We start from the raw sequence: 23,459 nt of genomic DNA on the forward strand, positions 1-23,459 counted from the left end.
ATGCTCAATGCTATCATAATGAATTAGAAATTAATTCATAATGATGAGAAATTTAATCAGTGTTGTTCATAATTTTATCTGAAGCTTACAATGATAATATTTTTCTAATAAAATAATATGATTGAATAAAGAACATAGTGAAGTTCCTCATCAGAATATTTAATAAGGTTATTTCATTATATTATTTGATTATGTCTAGAAAAACAATTTTGTTAAAAGATATAGTCAGTTCTCTCATTTATATTACTGTTGATGCTTTAAGAAATTCAGATAACAATTTGTAATGTATGTTTTATATATATGTATGTGTGTATATTCATTAGCTATGTACATATTATACTTCAATACAGTGACATTAGACATTCTAATTATAACAGAACATTGATAAAACCACATCATCACTAATTGCATACATATTTTAAGACAATGCAGTTCTTGGGTACATAAATTGTACAAACCAGTATCATCAAAAATGCTTTGACATGCATATTTTCTTCAGGAGTATAATGAAATGTACCTGATGCTATAATTGATCTTCTGAAGTCTCCTCTACTCTATTACTTTGATTCCAAACATTTAAAGTATATATTAACATGATTCTTTCAGTCCTTCAGAAATAAAGGAACATTGTGAGGAGAATTTCCTTGAATATATGTACTTATATGCTAAGTGAGTTAATATCACGCATAAGCCTAACCCCCCAATTAAATACCTACTGTCAAGCACTTGATTAGATACATGAATATCAGTGAACAAAGGTGGACATTTTTGCATGTGTATAATGTCCTTACTATGTACTATGATAATGTGACTGATTGTCTCTAGAAAACACTAGAGCCACCATAGATGAACTAGAGATTAGAAAAGAATGGTTTTCTCCTATAACTGAGACCATTTTGTGTACCACTTTTGAATCAGGGAAGAAAGGAATGCGCCTCTCCTCTTGGCATTTGTAAAATACAATTGTCAGTATCCAAGGAAGAAATGAGACTTAGATTGATTTAGATGTGAGAAGCAGTTGGGAAGCTTTCAAATGTAATGCATAACCTCAGAACATACTAACTCCATAATCTAAACAAAGAACATTTATATGGCATATGGAAGAGTGAATTTACAAGGGTTTCATGGGATCAAACCAGCAGGAAATATTTCCTTGATTACAGACAGTAGTGTGTCCACATTGCTTTCTATAGTACAAATTATTCAGAAGTTTAAAAAATAGAAAAGAACAACTATACTCTAATCTCTTTAGTAATCTTATTGTTATTTGGAGTTCCACATCTTTCTTATAAGAACATTTAATCTTAATTTAAGAAATCTGACATTCAAGTTTACACACATAATTTTGTGGTTTAAAAATGCCTTCTGAGGAAAGCAGATTTTTAAAAATCATGATAAGCCTAATTTTTTTTTTCTTGATTCAGCTTTCAGTAACACTGACTCATGGCCCAACAGTTTTTTCCCCCAATGAAATGAGTCACTAGAATAGTGTGAACATTTTTCTTTTACTTAAAAGGAACACCTGCTGACTTGAGCATTAGCCTCAAATTATTAAATTTTATATATACATATATAAAATTTGAACTTGAAAAAATCAAAGGGCTTAGAATTTTTATAGAGAAAATGTAAAAAAGAGTTCATATTCTGACTCCAGCTCTTTGTTTCATTCCTATTCCAGGTATATGGATTTTTTCCCCATCCCTTCTAATATTACCAATGATTTTCTGTTTGAGAAGAGTGCCAACTATTTCCACTCAGAAGAAGCTCCCAGGAGAGCAGCATCTCTGGTTCCCAAGGCCAAGATCATCACCATTCTTATTGATCCCTCAGACCGAGCATACTCTTGGTACCAGGTATTTAAATTTTCTAAGACCGTAAATATAAAATGCTTGTGTTTAAGATTCACTGAGTGTTATGTAAAACAAAAGCAAATAAAAACAATAACAATCAATCAATAACAAATAAATATATTGAACAAGTGTGTCAGGCACTGGACTAAGTGTTAGAGAGAAAACAAAAGACAGTTGAACTTAAAATCTAATCAAAGAGACAACATACAAATAAATATATACAAAACAAGTTCTATACATAATAAATAAGAAATAATAGAGGAAGTGGAGTGGAATTAAAAAAGATTGCAGAAAGCTTTATGAGAGATGTTGCAGAGGTGAAATCAACGGGTCTTGACAACCAATGAGATATGAGAGGAAGGTTAAGACATAATGAGGGGTTAAGGATGACTTCTAAATTGTGAGTTTAGGGATTGGGAAGATGGTATTGTACTCTATTGTAATAGGACAGATCAAAATGGGGGGGAAGGTGTAGACAAAAGTTCTAAATTTGGCTTTCAACATTTTAAGTTCGAGATGTCTCTGGACATTCAGTATAAAATATATGAAAGCAAGTTGGAGATTATGAGATTAGAGGACAGCTGAGAGTTTTGGGGAAGATAGATTGATTTGAGAATTATTGGCATAGAAATGGAAATTACAGCCATGGAAGCTGATGAAATTACCAAGTAAAAATAATGTAGAGAGAGAAGAGGGCAGCTAGATGACTCAGTGGATAGAGCACCAGTTCTGAAGTCAGGAGTTTTTGAGTTCAAATCTGGTCTCAGATTCCTTGCTATGTGACCCTGGGCAAGTCACTTAACCCCAAATGCCTCAGGGAAAATAAGAGTGTAGAGGGCTAAAACTCAAAATCTTACAAGAGAGCACTTAAAGCTACATATCTGATATAAGATAATAGCTCTATTAGCATATATTGAGATGATGACTACCCTCACCATTGGTGCTTGCTGAATGTTTATTGATGAGATAATCATAGGCAAAGATTGGAGGGCTAAGGGAGAGAAGTTAGAGGCACTTGGCAGCAAGACGAGTGTAGAGGGCTGAAACTATTGAGTCGATACACTGAGGTGAGGACTGCCAAGCACTTGAGGCTAACTACCAATTGGATAATACTCTATGGGCATATGCTTGGAAAATGGTCCTTTTCACTATCGGTGCTGGCTCAATGATTGTTGTATATAGAGAGGATTTTAGGAGGGACTATGGGATGGAGTAAGATTAGCCAGAGTCACACTTGGGTGGTAGATGAGGGAGAAGGCAGTTGCTGAGATTCTGTTTCCATCCTATTCAATCCTGCGTCTAAAGACCAAGAATAAAGACGGACTTTTGTTTATCCTGACTCCGGCTGATTCTGGGGTATCCTGGGTGCTAGCGTGGTCATTACAGATGAGGAGGAGAGAAGCTGGAGACTCCGGAATCCAGAATCCAGGATACATCATGGGCAAACCATGTGGAAGCTTGCCATCCTCCTTCACTTCTCCCCATAAAGACCAAGGACTTTGATTTATCTTGACTCTGGCCTATCCCGGGGCCCACCAGGGAGCTAGTCTGGACATTATATTTCACCTTCTTTCTTTTGTTTTGCAACACAGGTGCTCATGTACCACCACCCCTGACTTCTCAGGGAGGTGAGAACCCCAAAAAGGAGGTGATCACTGCCACCCTGACTTCTCAGGGAGGTGAGAACCCCAAAAAGGAGGTAATCACGGCTGCCCTGACTTCTCAGGAGAGGAGATGAAAACACCAAAAAGGAGGTGATCACGCCCCCCGACTTCTCAGGAAGGGAGGTGAAAACACTAAAAAGGAGATGATCACGCCCTCCCTGACTTCCCAGGAAGAGAGATGAAAAACACCAAAGGAAAATAGGGAGTCAAGTTAGATATTGTTAGCAGGTTTCTGGGCTAAAGGGTTTTATTAGAAATATAAATACACAAATCCATCAGCATGGGAGGTATTACACAAGCACATAGCAATATAGCACAGGCTAGTAGTAATAACTCTCCCCACAGCCAGTGCAGGCTCCATGTGGTATAAAAAACATAAATTGTACGTGCAAGTAGTGATATCACAAACAATATGAATAACATGGTATTATAAAAGATTTCCAGAAATCCTAGAAGGAGGGTATGTAAATATGTACATAAACCTCCTTCAACAACCAAGAGATAGTCTAAATCTATTGTCCATTATTTTATGTATCAGGGACTCCAGTGATTCTGCAAGTTTTTGAAGTCCTGCAACAGTATTTTTATGTGTTAGGGAAGCCAATGATTCCTACAAATTTTGAAGTCTTACAACATTCTTATTATGTCTCAGGGAATCCAGTGATTCATGGGGGTTTTCAAGTCTTACAACAATCTTATTATGTCTCAGGAAGTCCAATGATTCCCGAGAGTTTTGAAGTCCTGCATCAGTCTCATTAACAAATTTTGATGTCCATGAGTCAATTGCCATAACTGCCATGCTCTTTCAGTGGTAAGCACAATCAGTAATGGAACCACCCAATGTTTCTTGGGTCTTCTCCTTCGATTCAAGGGTCTGCTCCGTCTCTCTCTGATGGACAAGGCAAATACGGCTAGTAGGCACCCATCTGATTCCTTCTCCATCTGTAGAGATATAAGCAAATCCTCTCCCCCAAGCAAATAACCTATCTGGTCCTTTCCATTCACCACTTTCTGGATCTCTCCACATCACCTGGAAATTATCTAAAGATAGTGGAGCTGCTTGCCTGGACACTGCACTTCTGGTGGGAGGGAGTGTAGGAGTGTGGAAAGGAAGACAAGCTGTACAGGTTTCTACTATGCTCCTAGATTCTTCTTTTGTTATCCCAAATTGCAAACGTAAAGCTCAACTAGCCTGTTGATATTTAGAATGAGATTCTTGGACTGCCTGAAATAAAGGAGTATTAGCCAACACAGTTAGAAGGCTATCTGCCTTTGAATTACTATCAAAAATAGAACCTGGAAGTCCACTAAGTGAGTGAACATGCAAGATATAAATCTTACCTGGATACTTTCTCTCTTGAAGTTCTTTAAAAAGCTGATATATATTAGAAGCTACAGATTTTATTTGGGCTGTGGCAATTTTTTGTACCATACCTGGTGAGTAGGCTGAATCAGATATTATGTTTATTTCTCCTGGATAATAAGTAAGAGCTAAAATGACTGTATATAATTCATTCTGCTGAGTGGATTTTTAAAGGTGTTCTGACTACTCTCTTTATAGTTAAGTCACGAGAGTATACAGCACAAATGTTATGTTTGGATGCATCTGTAAAGATAGTTGGTCCTTTAAGAGGAACTTTAGAAACCTTTTCTTCAAGAATCCATTGCCGATTATGTAATAGTCGGGTTATCTTTCTTTAATGGAGACCCGTATGTAAAATTTGGAGCCATGGCCATTAAAATTTGCCACTCTGGGATAGTTTCACAGCATACATTAATTTGTTCATTGGTATAAAAGGTGTTGTCAGGGCTTATGTCAGATAATTGTACTACTCGCTTAATGGCCTTTAATAAAATTCTAGCCACAAGCCCTGGGTAAGGAGTAAAGCTTTGTTCTGGTTGTGCTGGGAGGTTCACCCACTCGATCACACTGTCTCCTTGATGAAGGAAGGTGCCTCTTTTATAGCAAAAACTGATATTTCCAAGGGTTTTTGAGTGACATTTTCAATAACATTGGATAAAGCCAGTTAAACTTCTCTCAAAGCCTCTTGAGCTTCTTTTGTAAGCTGGTGTGGTAAGTTTAAAGCACTGTCTCCCCTTAAAATGTCATACAATGATTGCAATTGATAGATAGTTAAGCTTAACACTGAACGCATCCATTGGATATTGTCTATCAATTTCTGAAAGTCATTTAAGGTGTTAAGCCTCTCTGTTCTTAAAGAAAGTTTTTGTACTATAAGCTCCTTAGGGTATATTTCATATCCTAAATATTGAAAAGTAGCATGTCTTTGAATTTTTTCTGGAGCTATATGAAATTGGTAGTTCCTTACTGTTTCTATGGTCTTTTGTAGATATGCTTCTAATATTTGCTCCTCAGGTGCACATTCCAATTCATGTAATATGATAACATTACTTTTGGAAATGGTGGAAGAGCAGCAGCAATATACATTTGACATATAGCAGGGCTATTTTTTATTCCCTGTGGCAAAACTGTCCATTCATATCTTTTATAAGGTTCAGCTAAGTTAACACTGGGACTGAAAAGGCTAATCTTTTCATATCTTCCTTATCTAGAGGAATAGAATAGAAATAATCCTTAATGTCTGTAACCCAAAGAGGCCATTCTCTAGGCAACTGAGTAGGATATGAAAGTCCAGGCTGAACAGTTCCCATATTTTCCATCTGTTCATTTACTTTGCTTAAATTAGTCAACACCCTCCATTTTCCAGATTTCTTTCTTACAACAAATACAGGGGAATTCCAAGGACTTAGAGAAGGTTATAAGTGTCCTTGGTCAAGTTGCTTCTGTACTATATCTAATAAGGCCTGAATTTGATCACTAGCTAAGGGCCACTGTTCTATCCACACTGGTGTATCAGTTTTCCATTGAATAGGAACAGATGAGAGTGTTGTCAGGCCTTCAACAGCAGCCCTGCCTAAAAAACCGAATTACTCATTTGTAATGCTAACTGTTATAAAATGTCTTTTACCCACAGATTGATGGGGATTTTTCCAATTATAAAAGGAGTAAAAACTCCTGTTTTGCCTTCAAATGTCCATCTCAAAGGGATAGCACTAACTTCAGCTGCTATTGATCCTCCTACCTCAGACATATAGGTGTCTATCTTAATCTTTGGCCAGTGACTTGGCCAGTTGGCATCTCTAATGCTGCATGATGTGCACCTGTGTCTACCAATCCTTCTAATGGTATGCCATTTATATAGATAGTGAGCATAGGACGGTTAGCTGTCCCAGCTGCTGTGTAGAACATTCCTGGATTCTGTTGCTTGAAGTCAGGTCACAGCTGCTGTGTAGAACATTCCTGGATTCTGTTGCTTGGAGTCAGAAACTGAGCAACTATCACCAGATTGTCTATTAGGAGTCTGTATCAGTAAACCTGATGCTACTACTTCTCCTGGTTGATAAGTCACACATTGTCTAGCTGTATTAGTGACTGGGATATTATCTACACATTCCCCAGTTTCCAACATCAGTATATCAATGAACACTGTTTTGCAAGTACTCTCAGGAGTTGAAAGGGTCAAGCCTACTGTGCCTCAAGGCAAGGGATCCATAGGCTGGAAGAACATATTTCACCTCTTCAGGGAATATCTCAGTAGTCCCAGCTGCATACAACTCTATTGTCCCCAATGGTGTAACCCCTTTCTCACATCAGGTTGCTTCCTACCAGATTGTTTATGTAATCCCTTTTTCCCATGAGATTGCTTCTTTGCTGATTGGTCATGTCTGAGTACTGAATTTCTAAAGACTCTCTGGGTATAGCATCGGCTATCATCATGCCCCAAGTATTTTTTGCTTTGGGCCCTGGGGCTGGGCCCCCCATCCCGTGTCCCTGAATCAATCTACATTCTGATGCCCAATGGAAGCCTCTGTTGCATTTTGGACATGGGGTTTTAGATCTTGTTCTCCCACCCTGTTTTCTCACTCTATCTTTATGTCAGTGTTGAGCTTCCAAATGCCCTACTTTACCATATTGAAAGCATTGATGAACCTCTCTGGAAGGCTCTTCCCAAAAAGGACTCTGTCTTCCCCATGTTCTGATATTGGGAAGTCTGCATTATAGCCTGGGTATCTAATATTTGTGCCCACTGTGGCACAACATCTTATGATCTCCTCTGAAATAGCATCTTTGTTTAATTCTAGTATAATTCTTTTACCAACCTCATTAGCATTTTCTTTAGCAAATTGCCTCATCATAATTTCTGTTGCTGCATTTTCACCAATAGCTCATATGGCAGATGTCTGCAGATGTTCCACAAAATCAGTAAAGGGTTTATTTGGACCTTGTGCCATTTTCATGAAAGCTTCTCCTCTTTCTTGTTTACCTGGGATAAAGCCCCATGCTTTGATAGCAGCAGAAGCAATTATCTCATATGCTGCTATGGGGTAATTAATCTGTGCTGAAGTGTCTGAATAAGAACCTACACCTATTAGTTGGTCACAGGTGATTGGAGTATTAACTCCAGTTTGCCTATTTCGTTGGGCTTGTATCCTAAAGAGTTCACTATATTCAGAAAGCCACAACAAGTTTTGTCCAGGTTCTAAGCATGTCCTTGCTATAGATTTCCAGTCACTAGGGGTTAAAATTTCATAAGCCAAATTTTGTAATAACATCTTAACATAAGATGATGTAGCCCCATAAAAGGTGCAAGCCTTTTTTCAGATCTTTGATAATTTCCAGATTAAAAGGAGTCTATCTTTTCCTTTCTTGACCTGAAAAGTTAAGCTGTTCAATCCCAGGATAAATTTCTATTCTCAAATTGGCTGTATGCTGTCCTTCCTCTTTGGCTTTAAGTATTACCTTTTGCAATCTAGTCATAGGAGAGGGTAGTTGCTGGGGGAGTAGGTGCTAGTGATATCACTGCCCTTCTCACTCCTCCTCCTTCCTCCAACCAGGAAGATGAAGTTGATGGAGGAGGGAGGGTCAAGAGCCTCTTCGAATGTAGGTGGAGATGAAGCTGGGTTGTGAGAGTGAAAATCACTATACCCTTTAAGTTCCCTATGCCTTTCAGCTATTTTTTCAGTATCCTCCCCCTTCTCTTCCTCTTTCTCCACAGGCTTCCTTGCTTGACTGTTTTCCTTAGAACTTTTCTTTTTTCTAGAACTTGCGGGATTCTATAAGGCCAATTGTTTTATAATGTAAATATAAAATGTTTCCTTAGAAATTGAATCAGGACCATTATCATTATAATGTTCACATAGTTGATCTATCTAGTTTCCAATTATCTGCCTCTATTTCTTCTTCCTTGAAGAACCAAGGGGAGGTGCATTCTAATGTTTCCAAGAGTCCACCAATCTGCTCCCAAGTTATAAGGAAACCTTGCCTCTTTATTAGTCTAAGTATGCTTTCTATAGATCTCCTTTGGGGTGGGCGTGGGGGTGGGGGTGAATCTTTTCCTAATATCTGCCGCATTTCAGCTAGAAAATGAAAGTTATTAGTTTAGCTCTTAACAAAGTGAGATAATAGAACTATTATCTCACATAGAATAGGTAGCCTTAAGTGTTTTCTTGGCTGATTCAGAGTTTCAGCCCTCTACAAAAGAGAGAGAGAAAGAAGAGAACCTATTACAGAACCCTGAGGGACATCTGTGTTTAAATACTATGATCTAGAAGAGGATCCAGCAAGGATAGTAAAGAGTGGCCAGATAGGTAAAAGAATAATGTCCCAAAAATCTAGACAGAAGAGAATGTCAAGAAAAATAAGTGATCAGTACCATCAAAGGCTGAAGAGAGAAGGAAGATTGAGAAAAAAGCCCTTGGATTTGGAAAGTAAGAAGTCACTAGAAAGAGCAGTTTCAATGAAATGAGATGGTAAGAATTGTATTTTATGGGGGCAGTTAGATGGGCACAGTGCATTAAAGTCAGAGCCCTGGAGTCAAGAGGAACTGAGTTCAAAGTTGGCCTCAGACACTTAACACTTCCTAACTGTGTGACCCCAAGCAAGTCACTTAACCCCAAATGCCTTTCAAAAAAAGAAAGAAAGAAAGAAACTGTATTGTAAGGGATTAAGGAGGGAATACAAGGTGAGAAAAAATGGAAATACCTTTTTGGAATATGACCTTTTCAAGGAGTTTAACTACAAAAAGAAGAGATGTGAGGATGACACTGGGGATGGAAGGATAAAGTGTCTTTTCAGAATATAATTTTAAAAAAAATGAACATATTTGTAGGCAGTAAGAAATGAATCAATAGCCAGGGAAAAAGTGAAAATAAGTAAAACAATGGGAAAGGCAAAGTAGATAATCTCTTGGCAAAGATGGGATGGTCCTCAATTTTTCCTTAAATACAGCATATACATTTTACATGCTAAACAATTTGAACACTCACTCGGCTCCTTTTTAATTAAATGATCAATGTTATGAAACTAACTTCTCTAAGCCTCAGATGTCTGAAGGACTTTCTGATATAAGGAATAAATTAAAAGTATCCAGTTTTCTCTTATCTGTAAATACATTAGTTGATCTTATGAAAATGTATGAAAGTCTATAGGAAAGGTTAAATACTACAAATATCTGTTAGTTTTAAGAAAGTATCAAAAGAAGTATTGTGGGAGAGATTGAAGATTACTGAAGTTGCTTTTGCTGAACAATTGTATGGCCAGTGTCATAATGGAACAACCATTAGAAATCAGGGGATCTAGATACAAGTCTTAGCTCCATAACTAACCTTGGAAACTTGAACAAGTCATTTAACTTTCCCTGTTAAATGTTAATAATCAGCCAAGAAAAATTTAATAAGTGCTTAGTATGTCAGCCACTGTGCTAAGTGATGTGGATACCAACACAAAAATAAACAGTTCCCTTCCGAAATTTATATTCTATTGGGAGAGACAATATGCATCCAAACTTGTAGATGTAAAATACATAAGTAAATTCAAGATAATTTTAGAAAGAAACTCATTCATATGAATGAAACAGGAAATGCCCCACGTGCAATGTGCCACTGGAACTGAACTTTGAAAGAAACTAGCAAATCTAAAAGTAATGATAACAGATATTTTTGTTGTCTTTCATGGCAATTTTTAAGTACAATTGTATAGATCAAATATGTGGAAATACCTTGCAAAAATAAATCATAGAAATTCAATATATTATTTTTAATTCAATTGCACTACTCACGTGGAAATTTCAAGGTAAAATACAACTTTTCATTTTTAATTGTTATTATATTTGTCTCTTTAAGATGCCTTATTCAGCCATATTGTTAGTTCTCATTCTCTCATTTGGTCTTGTTGCTAAAGACACAGAATAACTTGAATATTTTGTGATGTAATTGTTCTATACAGTTGTACTCTATACTCTGTGTGTGGTCTCTCAAGGAATGGGTTGCTTAAGCTACAAGACTGGGTCAGAACTTTCAGGGGTCTCTATAAAATTAACCATTACCCACAAGCATGGGCACAGTAGTTTACCTCATCCTTTTCTCTGCTCTGTCCACTGGACCTATAGAGTTTTGGAAGAGAAAATGAGCTGGTGACTTTGTATATCCCTCCCTCACTTAAATCCAATTCACTTGCATGTCACGGCATCACCTTCCTGATGTCATAGTCCTCTTCAAGAAGGAAAGACAAACAACAACAATAACAACCCCTTTAATGCAGTTAGCCTCTTCCAACTGCTCATACCAGACAGATTCAGCTATCTTTATAGAAGCTCCCTACTTTTTAAAGTACTAAAAAGTACTTTCCCATATTGCCTGTGAAGTAGATGATTATAATTAAGATTCCAATTTTTATTGGTGTTTCTCAGAATCTACACAGGAACCCATAGGAAATCCCCAAATTTGATAAAGAGCTCTCATAAATTGAGCTGGCCACATGAGTCTTTTTCTTACTTAGAATCTTTGGTAGGCATCTGCAGGGTTTTCTCAATGAACCACCACAATGAAAGTTCTTTAAAAAAGCATGGAGCACATTACGCTGTGCCTTTCAAACCATATGGCCTCTTATATTGCAGAACAAGATAAGTATAGTAATCCTTGAGCCTCAGAGCTTCGAAAGCATAAGAAAACCAGTTTAAAGTCAAACCTAGCGGAACAAATTCTGGATGCTTTCATTAAAAAGGAGCAATCTTTTCTTAGGAAACTCTTTCTTACAGAAAGGTAACATTTTCTTTTTCCTGAAAAGCACTTTGAGTGAAGCAAATTAATGTATTTAAGATGTTTCTTAATAACCTGAATGAGAATGCTTTGAAAGAGATATTTTAAACTGATAATAATGCCAAATTCCTGATAATAATGCCTGAATTCCATTCAGTGCCAAAATATGTCAGTAGCTCCATATTTTAAAATTAGTCAGCCCCTAACCAATTCATTTTTTCTCAGTATATCCATTAATGAAATAAATGCTGACACCAATCTTTATAATGAGCCAAATTAAGATTCTATAAAGATAAAGTTCCTTTAAACTATTCACCTGATTTATTTCAATTCTTTTTAAAAGGGACAATTAGGTGGCATAGTTAATAGAGTAGAGGGCTTGGAGTTGGGAAGACCAGAGTTCAAATCTTGCTTCAGGTATTTATTTACTATATGACCTTATGCAAATCATTTCCTTTCTGCCTCATTTTCTTTATTTTCAAAGTGGGGCTAATAATAACACCATGTCACAATATTATTATGAGGTTTAAATGTGCAAACTTTCAAGTACTATAATACTAGCTATTATTATTTTGACATGCCAATTTCCTGCTTCAATTTTATGGAAAAAAGTTGTTCTTTTTTTACTTTATGTTGAAGTTGTTCAAAGCAATATTTGTTTGTACTATCTGGGTCATCTGTCACTTCCACCATAAGGATCACTGTATGTGTTATGTGAAGAGATGGGATATGCTTTAATGGGATAGAGAGCTGACTTCTGAGTCAGAAAGATCTGGGTTTAAATCTTATCTCTGATATGTAACAAATCCTAGGCACTAGAGAGTTCTTTCATAAATAAAATCATAGATAAACCATATATGTGTATGTGTATGTGCATGTATATGACATACATAAACACATAAAAGATATATGCATACATATATGTATATGTTACCAAAAGTACACAGTATAGTGCATTTCCATACAAGATGCTCAGCAAATACTGCACTAATGGAGAGAAACTGTGATTACAGAAAACCCAAAATCTGTCAAATCAATATCTTTCCTCCTACCTGACCCACCATAATCAATGCCACAACTGTGTAATATCTATCTATCCTTTTTCATTCACCTCTTTCTGTATCTACTTTATACCTAACCATTCTATTATCCATTTTCACATATAAATAAAATACCTTTCATGCCTGGGCTGATTGACAGTTTGAGGTAAGGAGCTCAAACTGACACTAGCAGCACATGTTGGAACTACAGGATTTCAAAATTAGAAGACACCTCAGAAGTAAGATCATAGCTTTATTGATGTAAATGAGTTTAGAAATAAGCTAGTTCAATCTCCTCATTTTAAAGATGAGGAAACTGAGGTTCAGAGAAAGAAAGTAACATGCCCAAGTCATTCAAGTGGCAAGGGAGAATAATTAGCATTCAAAACTAGATTATTCAACTCCAAAAGTAGTCATTCTTCTATACCATTTTACCTTAGAAGAAGAAAGAATTACTTAATAAGCACTTAGAATTAGTGAATTCTTTTATTGTTGTTATTATTGAGTCATTTCAGTCATGTCCAACTTTCTGTGATCCCATTTGGGGTTTTCTAGGTAAAGATATTGCAATGGTTTGCCATGTTCTTCTTCCAGTTCCAGTCCAGTTTTACAAATGAGAAATCTGAGGCTAGCAGGATGAAATTACTTGCCCAGGCTCAGATCTGAATTCAAGTTCTCCTGGCTCCAGAGGTTATAATGAGTCACCTAATTGCCCAGGAATCAGGAGGACCTAGATTTTAATTCCTCTTCACATATTTACAATCTGTGATCCTGAAAAAACTATTTAACTTTTCTGTCAATTTTGTTTTATGTAAGGGGTTGGACTCAATAATCTTTAGGGTCTACTTAAATCTATAGTAAAATTGCATATATGAATAAAAATCCCTTTCACAACATCTTTAAAATGTAATCATGATGGGGGAGAGCCAAGATGGTGGAAAGTAGACATCTAAGCTCTTCCTGGTGTCCCTCAGATCAACACCAGATCAAGCCTCTGAACTGGTTTTGGAATGATAGAACTCACAAATATTTGTAGCATAAAAAATTTCCAGCAGAAGATACTTTGGAAGAACTTCAAAAAAGATCTATTTCAATTGGACAAGGGGGGAAGCGACCAAGTGTAAACTCAACACAGAAAGCCAGGGTGTTGTACCAGTGAATCTAATAGGAGGCTGTTAGGTAAAATACACCTGGATTGGACTACTCTGTCCTGATTACAAGTCAGTGGATCAGCAAGTTAGCTGTGAGACATCCAGTGCAAATACAAAAGGTAAATAGTGAGCCTTTGAACACCAGAAAAACTCGGGACCCGGCCACACCTACCCAGCACCAAAAATCAGTCAACAGCACTAGCTCCAAGGCAACCTAAAGCAACTGTCACCAGCAGAGAAAGCTTCAGTCAATCTCCTCTTTGCCCTAAGAGCAGACCTCAACCTTTAAAACAATGAGTGAAAAAACAAAAAGAACTTTGACCATAGATAGCTTTTATAGAGAAAGAGAAGAACAGACCTCAAACTCTTAGGATCCTAAAGACAAATCATCTCCAGATGAAGCCCCAGAAGGTGATATGAGTTGGTCCTCATCTCACAAGGTTCTCTTGGAAGAATTCAAAAAAGATCTTAAAAGAGAATTAGAAGAAAAATGAAGAAAGGAAATGAGAACTTTGCAAGAGAGTTTAGAAAGGGAAAAACAAATTATCTGAAGAAAACTCCTTAAAAATAGACTTGATGAAATGGAAAAAGCATACAACTCCTTGCAAAATAGATATGAAAAGAAACCAATGTGTCAAAAAAAACAATTTGTGAAATGGGGAAAAAAATCTAATAAACAAAACACCTCATTTAAAAATTCAATTGGTCAAATGCAAAAGGAGGTAAAAATGCTAACTAAAGGAGAAAATAATTCACTAACAATTGGAATTGAACAAATGGAAATGAATGACTAAATGAGACTTCAAGAATTAGTCAAATAAAACCCCCAAAAATGAAAAAATAGAAGAAAATGTAAAATACCCCATTAGAAAAACAAATAACCTGGAAAATAAATCTAAGAATTATTGTACTCCCTGAAAACCTAGAAATCCTCTTTCAGGAAATCATCAAGGAAAACTATACTGGTGTCCTAGAATCAGAGGGTTAAAATAGCCATTGAAAGAAATGACGAATCACTTCCTGAAAGAGACCCCAAAATGAAAATTCCAAGAAACATCATAGCTAAATTTCAGAATTATCAGATCAAAGAGAAAATATTGCAAGCAGCCTGAAGGAAACAATTAAAATATCAAGGAGCCACAATCAGGACTACCCAGAACCTAATAACATCTACTTTAAAGGATCAAAGGGCATAGAATTTGATATTCAAAAAACTTAGAATGTGCCAAAAATCAACTCTAGCAAAATTGAGCATTATCTCAGTTTTTTAGGGAAAAAGATGGACATTAATGATACAGGTGAATTTCATCTGTCTCTGATGAAAAGACCAGAGCAGAACAGAAAATTTGATCTTCAAATACAGAACTCAGAAGAAGAATAAAAAGGAAAAAGGAAAGAAAAAATAACTTTCTTTCAAAAGTTAAAAAGTTGATATATCATTATATAGGAAGATGATATATTTAACTCTTGAGATCTGTATCTCTATTATGGGTATCCTTAAAGGGTGCAGGTATAAATTGATTTTATTGTGATGATATAAAAATAAACTAGAGGAACAAAAGATGATTCTACTGGAAGAAGAAGGAAATGGAGTTAAAATGGAGTAAATTACATCTCATGAAAAGGTAAAAAAAAGACCTATTACAATTGAGGGAAAGAAGGGAGGGGGATTAACATTGTGCAAATTTTACTCTCATAAGATTTGGCTCAAAAAGTGAATATCAGACACATTTAATTTCACAGAAAAGCTTCTCTTAACCTATAGGGAAGTAGGAGAGAGAAGGGGAAAGGAAAGGGGGATAATAATAGAAGGGAAAACAGAAGTAGAAATGTAAAGGTATAAGAAAGGGGGAAGAGCTGTTAAAAGGGAGGGCTAACTGAAGGAGGGAGTAGTCAGAAGCAAAATACTGGGGATCAGGGAAAGGGGGAAAAGAAAGAGAAGTATAATTGAGGGAAAACAAGATGGCAGGAAATACAGAGTTAGTAATTTTAACTGTGAATGGGATGAACTCTCCCATAAAATGGAAAGGGATAGCAGGCTGGATTAAAAGCCAGAATTCTATAATTTGTTGTTAACAACAATTTAAAAACAGCAAATTAAATTAACAAATTTGAAACATTTACAACGAATTAAAACATTTAAAGAGAGTGATACACTCAGAGTAAAATTAAAAGGCTAGAGAAGAATCTAGTATGCTTCAGCTGAAGTAAAAAAAAAAAAAGCAGGGGTAGCAATCCTGATCTTAGATCAAGCAAAAACAAAAATTGATCTAATTAAAAGAGATAAGGAAGGCAACTCATCCTACTAAAAGGTACCATAGATAATGAAATGATATCAATACTAAACATAGTGTACCAAGAGGTATAGCATCCAAATTTCTAGAGAAGAAGTTAAGAGAGCTGCAAGAATTAAACAGCAAAATTATACTGGTGGGAGATCTCAGCATTGATCTCTCAGAACTAGATAAATTAAACCACACAATAAATAAGAAAGAAGTTAAGGAAGTAAATAGAATTCTAGAAAATTTAAGCCTGATAGAGCTTTAGAGAAAATTGAATAAAGACAGAAAGAAATATATTTTTTTCTCACCAGTACATGGAACCTATACAAAAAAAATGTTACGGGCCAGAACTCTGAACTTGAAACATGAATTCTTACAAGGTGTTAAGTCAGTGGAATTGATGATACAATGGTTATTTAGTTTAGCATGGTGATTAATAGTTCTCTAAGTTCAGTATGATTAATTTAATCTTAAAACAAATAATGGTTTCCTAGTGATATAATGATTGGTTTACACTCAGTGTAGAGTATATAAGCTGGGAGGCAGAGACAGTTCATTCCATCGTTCACCTTTATGTTGGCTGAAGGCTGAAGCACAGACCCTTGAACTCAGACACACTTCATCTCACACCACCGTGGTGACCTATCCTCTTGGATTTTCTCCATAAAACCAAGTCCCCTCTGAGGCCCCTCCAGAAAACTAGCTGAGCCACAAGTGAAGGAGATAGGACTTTGAAGGAGATAGTAAAGAATTTTAACTTTAACACCTGGCTATTCTTGTGGTGATTATTCTAACTGAAATGAAGGCTGCTCCCAAGACCTCAGAAAACCGAACTAAGAACATTACAAAAAAATGACAATGTATTAGGGCATAAAGATTTCAAAATCAAATTGCTGAAAGGCAAAAATAGTAAATGCATTATTTTCAGATCATACTGCAATAAAAATTACTTGCAATAAATGGCCAGGGGAATATGAACCAAAAATTAATTGGAAACTAATTAATCTAACTAAAGCGTGAGTGGGTGAAACAACAAAATCATAGGCAAAATCAGTAATTCCATCCAAGAGAATGACAATTATAAAAAAACATACCAACATTTGTGAGATGAAACCAAAGTGGTAATGAAGGGAAATTTTATATCTCTAGATTCTTACCTGCATAAGCAGGTAAAGCTTATAAAATAAAGAAAGAAAAGATCAATGAATTAGGTTTGCAATTTAAAAAGCCAGAAAAAAAAACAAATTAAAAACCACCAATTAAATTCCAAACTTGAAATTCTAAAAATAAAAGGGGAGATTAATAAAATTGAAAGCAAGAAAATTACTGAATTTATAAACAAAACTGAGTTGATTTTGTGAAAGAACCAAAAAAAGGGTAAATCTTTAGTTAATTTGATTAGAAAGAGAAAAGAAGAAAATCAAATTGTTAGTATCAAAAATGAAAAGGGAGAACTTTCCACCAATGAAGAGGAAATTAGAGCAATAATTAGGAGTTGTTTTCGTCAATTATATGTCAATAAATCTGATGATCTAAGTGAAATGGAAGAATATTTACAAAAAATATATATAGATTGCCCAGATTAACAGAAGAGGACTTAAATAGTCCTCTTTTTAGGACAATTTTAGAAAAAAAAATTTAACAAGACATTAATCATTTTTCTCTTTTTAAAATTATAACTTTTTATTGATATAATATATGCATGGGTAATTTTAACAACACTGTCACTTGCACTCACTTCTGTTTCAACTTTTCCCTTCCCTTCCTCCACCCCCTCCCCTAGATGGCAGGCAGTCTTATATGTATAAGCTTGTTAAACATGTTAAAGTATGTCTTAGATACAATATATATATGTGCAGATCCATACAGTTCTCTTGTTGCAGAAGAAAAGTTGGGTTCTGAGGGTAAAAATAACCTGGGAAGAAAAACAAAAAGACAAGTAGGCCATATTCCTTTCCCAGTGTTCCTTCTCTGGGTGTAGCTGACTCTGTCTATCATTGATCAATTGGAACTGAATTGGATCTTCTCTTTGTTGAAGATAGCCACTTCCATCAGAATACATTCTCATACAGTATTGTTGAGAAATGTATAATGATCTCCTGGTTCTGCTCATTTCACTTAGCATCAGTTCACGTAAGTCTCTCCAAAACTTTCTGTATTCATCCTGCTGGTCATTTCTTACAGAACAATAATATTCCATAACATTCATATACCACAATTTACCCAACCATTCTCCAATTGATGGGCATCCAATCAATTTCCAGTTTCTAGCCACTACAAAAAAAGGCTGCGACAAACATTTTTGCACATACAGGTCCCTTTCCCTTCTTTAATATCTCTTTGGGAAATAAGCCCAGTTGTAACATTGCAGGATCAAAAGGTAAGCACAGTTTGATAACTTTTTGAGGATAATTCCAAATTGCTCTCCAGAATAGTTGGATCCGTTCACAACTCCACCAAAAATGCATCAGTGTCCCAGTTTTCCTTCATCCCCTCCAACATTCTTCATTATCTTTTCCTGTAATCTCAGCTAATCTGACAATCTCAGACTTGTCTTAATTTGCATTTCTCTGATCAATAGTGATTGGAACATTCTTTCATATGAGTAAAAATAGTTTTATTTTTATCATCTGAAAATTGTCTGTTTATATCCTTTGACCATTTATCAATTAGAGATGGCTTGATTTCTTATAAATTAGAGTCAATTCTCTATATATTTTAGATATGAGGCTTATCAGAACCTTTAACTGTAAAAATGTTTTCCCAATTTATTGCTTCCCTTCTAATCTTGTTTCCATTAGTTTTGTTTGTACAAAAGCTTTTTAATTTGATATAATCAAAATTTTCTATTTTGTGATCAATAATGATCTCTAGTTCTTCTTTGGTCACAAATTCCTTCTTCTTCCACAGGTCTGAGAGGTAAACTATCCTATGTTTTTCTAATATATTTATCTCATTCTTTATGCCTAGAACATGAACCCATTTTAACCTTATCTTGGTGTATGGTGTTAAGTGTGGGTCCATGCCTAGTTCCTGCCATACTAATTTCCAGTTTTTCCAGCAGTTTTTATCAAATAGTGAATTCTTATCCCAAAAGTTGGTATCTTTGGTTTTGTCAAGCACTAGATTGCCATAATTATTGACTATTTTGTCCTGTGACCCTAACCTATTCCACTGATCAACTAATCTATTTCTTAGCCAATATCAAATGGTTTTGGTGACCACTGCTTTATAATATAGTTTTAGATCAGGTACAGCTAGGCCACCTTCATTTGATTTTTTTTATTAGTTCCCTTGAAAGTTTTGACCTTTTGTTCTTACAGATGAATTTTTTTGTTATTATTTTCTAGGCCATTAAAATAGCTTCTTGGGAGTCTGATTGGTATAGCACTAGATAAAAAGATTAGTTTAGGTAGTATTGTCATCTTTATTATATTTGCTTGATCTATCCAAGAGCACTTAATATTTTTCCAGTTGTTTAGATTTGACTTTATTTGTGTGAAAAGTATTTTGTAGTTTTGATCATATAGTTCCTGACTTTCCTTTGTCAGATAGATTCCCAAATATTTTTTATTATTGACGGTTATTTTGAATGGAATTTCTCTTTGTATCTCTTGCTGTTGGGTTTTGTTAGTGACATATAAGAATGCTGATGATTTATTTGGGTTTATTTCGTATCTTGCAACACAAGCTAAAGTTATGAATTACTTCTAATAGTTTTTTATTAGAATCTCTGGAGTTTTCTAAGTATACCATCATATCATCTGCAAAGAGTGATAATTTGGTTTCCTCATTACCTAGTCTAATTCCTTTGATCTCTTTCTCAACTCTTATTTCCAAAACTAGCATTTCTAATACAATATTGAATAGTAATGGTGATAGTGGGCAGCCTTGCTGCCAATCTTCTCTGCTGATCTTACTAGGAATGGTTCCAGTTGATCCCCATTACATTTGATGTTTATTGACTTTTAAATAGATGCTATTGACTATTTTGAGGAAAAGTCCATTTATTCCTATACTCTCAAGTGTTTTTATTAGGAATGGGATTTTATCAAATGCTTTTTCTGCATTTATTGAGATGATCATATGGTTTTTGTTAATTTGGTTATTGATATAGTCAATTATGCAAATAGTTTTCCTAATATTGAATCAACCATGCATTCCCAGTATAAATCCCACTTGGTCATAGAGTATTATCCTGGGGATGATTTTCTGTAATCTTTTTGCTAATATTTTATTTATGATTTGTGCATCAATATTCATTAGGGAGATTGGTCTTTAATTTTCTTTCTCTGCTTTCAGCCTACCTGATTTAGATATCAGTACCATGTCTGTGTCATAAAAGGAATTGGGAAGGACTCCTTCAATCCCTATTTTTTCAAATAGTTTATATAGCATTGGAGTTAATTGTTCTTTAAATGTTTGCTAGACTTCACATGTAAATCCATCTGGTTCTGGGGATTTTTTTCTTAGGGAGGTGGTTAATAGTTTCTTCTATTTCTTTTTCTAAAATGAAACTGTTTAACCAATTTACTTCTTTCTCTGTTAATCTGGGCAAGCTATATTTTTGAAGGTATTCTTCCATTTCATTTAAGTTATCGAATTTATTGGCATATAGTTAGGCAAAGTAATTCCTAATTATTGCTCTAATTTCCTCTTCATTAGAAGTGAGTTCTCCCTTCTCATTTTTAAGACTAACAATTTCATTTTCCTCTTTCCTTTTTTTTAAATCAGATTAACTATGGGTATATCTATTTTGTTGTTATTTCATAGAACCAACTCAAGTTTTATTTATTAATGCAATAGTTTTTTTTACTTTCAATTTTATTAATCTCTCCATTAATTTTATGCCTACTTGCATAAAATATAGAAAGAGGAGGTCAATGAATTGGTCTTGCAACTAAAAAAGCTATAAAGGAACAAATTAAAAACACCTAGTCAAACATTAAACTTGAAATTCTAAAAATAAAAGTATTCTGAGGGCAAGAAAGAGCTTAGATAGATGTGTGTGTCCTCTCTGCCATCTTGGTCGGAAGTTCTATTAATCAATTTTCTAAGAAAAAGTCCCCAGGGTCAGATAGATTTATATGTGAATTCTGCCAAACATTTCAAGAATGATTAATTTCAACAGTATGCAAAATATTTGAAACAATAGGGAAAGAAGGAGTCCTACCAAATTCCTTTTTTGACATAGATATGGTACTGATACATAAACCAGGTTGGATCAAAACAGAGAAAGAAAATTATATACCAATCTCCTTAATGAACATTGATGCAAAAATCTTAAATAAAATATTAACAAAAAGATTACAGAAAATCATCCCCAGGATAATATGCCATGACCAAGCAGGATTTAAGCTAGGAATGCAGGGTTGGTTCAATATTAGGAAAACTATTAGCATAATTGACTATATCAATAACGAAACTAACAAAACTATATATTCTCTCAATAGATGCAGAAAAAAGCATTTGATAAAATCCAACACCCATTCCTATTAAAAACACTAGAGAGTATAGAAATAGACTTTTCCTTAAAATGATAAATAGTATCTATTTAAAACCATCAGCAAGCATCATATATAATAGAGCTAAACTAGAATCAGTCCCATTTTATTCAATATTGTATTGGAAATGTTAGCTTTGGCAATTAAAGAAGAAAAAGAGATTAAAGGAATTTGCATAGGTAATATGGAAACTAAATTATCCTTCTTTGCAAATAATATGATGGTCTACATAGAGATTCCTAGAGAATCAACTAAAAACTACAAAAAATAATTCACAACTTTAGCAAAGTTGCAGGATAAAAAATCAGCATTTTTATATATTACCAACAAAGTCCAGCAGCAAGACAGATAAAGAAAAATTCCATTTAAAATAACTGTAAATAATATAAAATATTTGAGAGTCTATCTGCTAAGAGAAAGCCAGGAACTATGAACACAATTACAAAAACATTTACTTTCCACACAAATAAAGTCAGATCTAGTCAATTGGAAAAATATCAAATGCTCATGGTTAGGTTGAGTCAATATAATAAAATTGATAATAGTATCTTAATTAATCTCCTTATTCAATAATGCCATACAAATCAAGTATGGGAGAACAAAAAGTCAAGAATTTCAAAGGAATTAATGAAAAAAATACAACTGAAGGTGGCCTAACTGTACTAGATCTAAAACTATATTATAAAGCTACAGTTCTCAAAACCATTTGGTACTGGCTGAGAATAACTATAGTAATCTAGTATTTGAGAAACACAGAGACCCCAGCTTTTGAAATAAGAACTCGTTAATTAATAACAACTGCTGGGAAAACTGGAAATTAGTCTGACAGAAACTAGATATTGACTCACATCCCACACCATATACAAAGATATGGTCAAAATGAGTTCCTGATTTAGACATAAAGAGTTAAATTACATGATCAAAGGACATGAACAGACAATTTTTCAGATTAAGAAATTAAAAGCATTTCTAATCATATATAAAGGTGCTCTAAGTCACTATTGATCAAAGAAATGCAAATTAAGACATCTCAGATACCAATACATGCCTCTCAGATTGGCTAAGATGACAGGAAAAGATAATGATGAATGTTGGAGGAGATGTGGAAAAACTGGGACACTAATACATTGTTGATGCAGTTGGGAACTGATCCAACTATTCTGGAGAGCAATTTGGAATTATGCCCAAGGGGCTATCAAACTATGCACATCCTTTGATCCAGCTGTATCTCTACTGGGGGCCTGTATCCCAGAGAAATCTTAAAAGGAGGGAAAGCGAACCACATATGCAAAAAATGTTTGTGGCAGCCTTTTTCGTAATGGCAAGAAACTAGAAAGTAAGTGGATGCCCATCACTTGGAGAATGGATAAATAAGTTATGGTATATGAATGTTATGGAATATTATTGTTTTATAAGAAACAATCAGCAGAATGATTTCAGAGAGTCTTGGAGAGACATATGAACTGATGCCTAGTGAAATGAGTAGAACTAAGAGATCATTGTACATGGCAACAAGAAGATTATATGAAGATCAATTCTGATGGACATGGCTATTTTCAACAATGAGATGATTCAGGATAGTTCCCAATATCTTGTAATGAAGAGAGCCATCTTCGCCCTGAGAGAGGACTGTGGGAACTGGGTGTGGATCACAACATAGCATTTCCAATCTTTTTGTAACAATAAAAGTGTTTGCTTGCATTTTGTTTTCTTTCTCATTTTTTCCTTTTTGATATGATTTTTCTTGTGCAGCACAATAATTGTAGAAAAATGCATAGAAGAATTGCGCATGTTTAACATATATTGGATTACTTGCCATCTAGGGCAAGGGATTGGGGGAACAAGGAAGA

The 23,459-nt window shown here is 35.0% G+C and overlaps 1 protein-coding gene across 2 annotated transcripts in view; it reads left to right on the forward strand.

Annotated features, from left to right (window-relative positions):
* Positions 1-23,459, forward strand: part of NDST4 (N-deacetylase and N-sulfotransferase 4) — a 414,235-nt gene that overhangs the window by 359,413 nt on the left and 31,363 nt on the right. For both annotated transcript variants that reach the window (XM_031941816.1, XM_031941815.1), the window contains one exon: positions 1,679-1,853. In XM_031941816.1, the coding sequence (XP_031797676.1) occupies positions 1,679-1,853 (175 nt within the window). The remainder of the gene's footprint in view (positions 1-1,678; positions 1,854-23,459) is intronic.

Source organism: Sarcophilus harrisii, chromosome 6 (genome assembly GCF_902635505.1).
Source record: "Sarcophilus harrisii chromosome 6, mSarHar1.11, whole genome shotgun sequence".
Taxonomy (NCBI): Eukaryota; Metazoa; Chordata; class Mammalia; order Dasyuromorphia; family Dasyuridae; genus Sarcophilus; species Sarcophilus harrisii.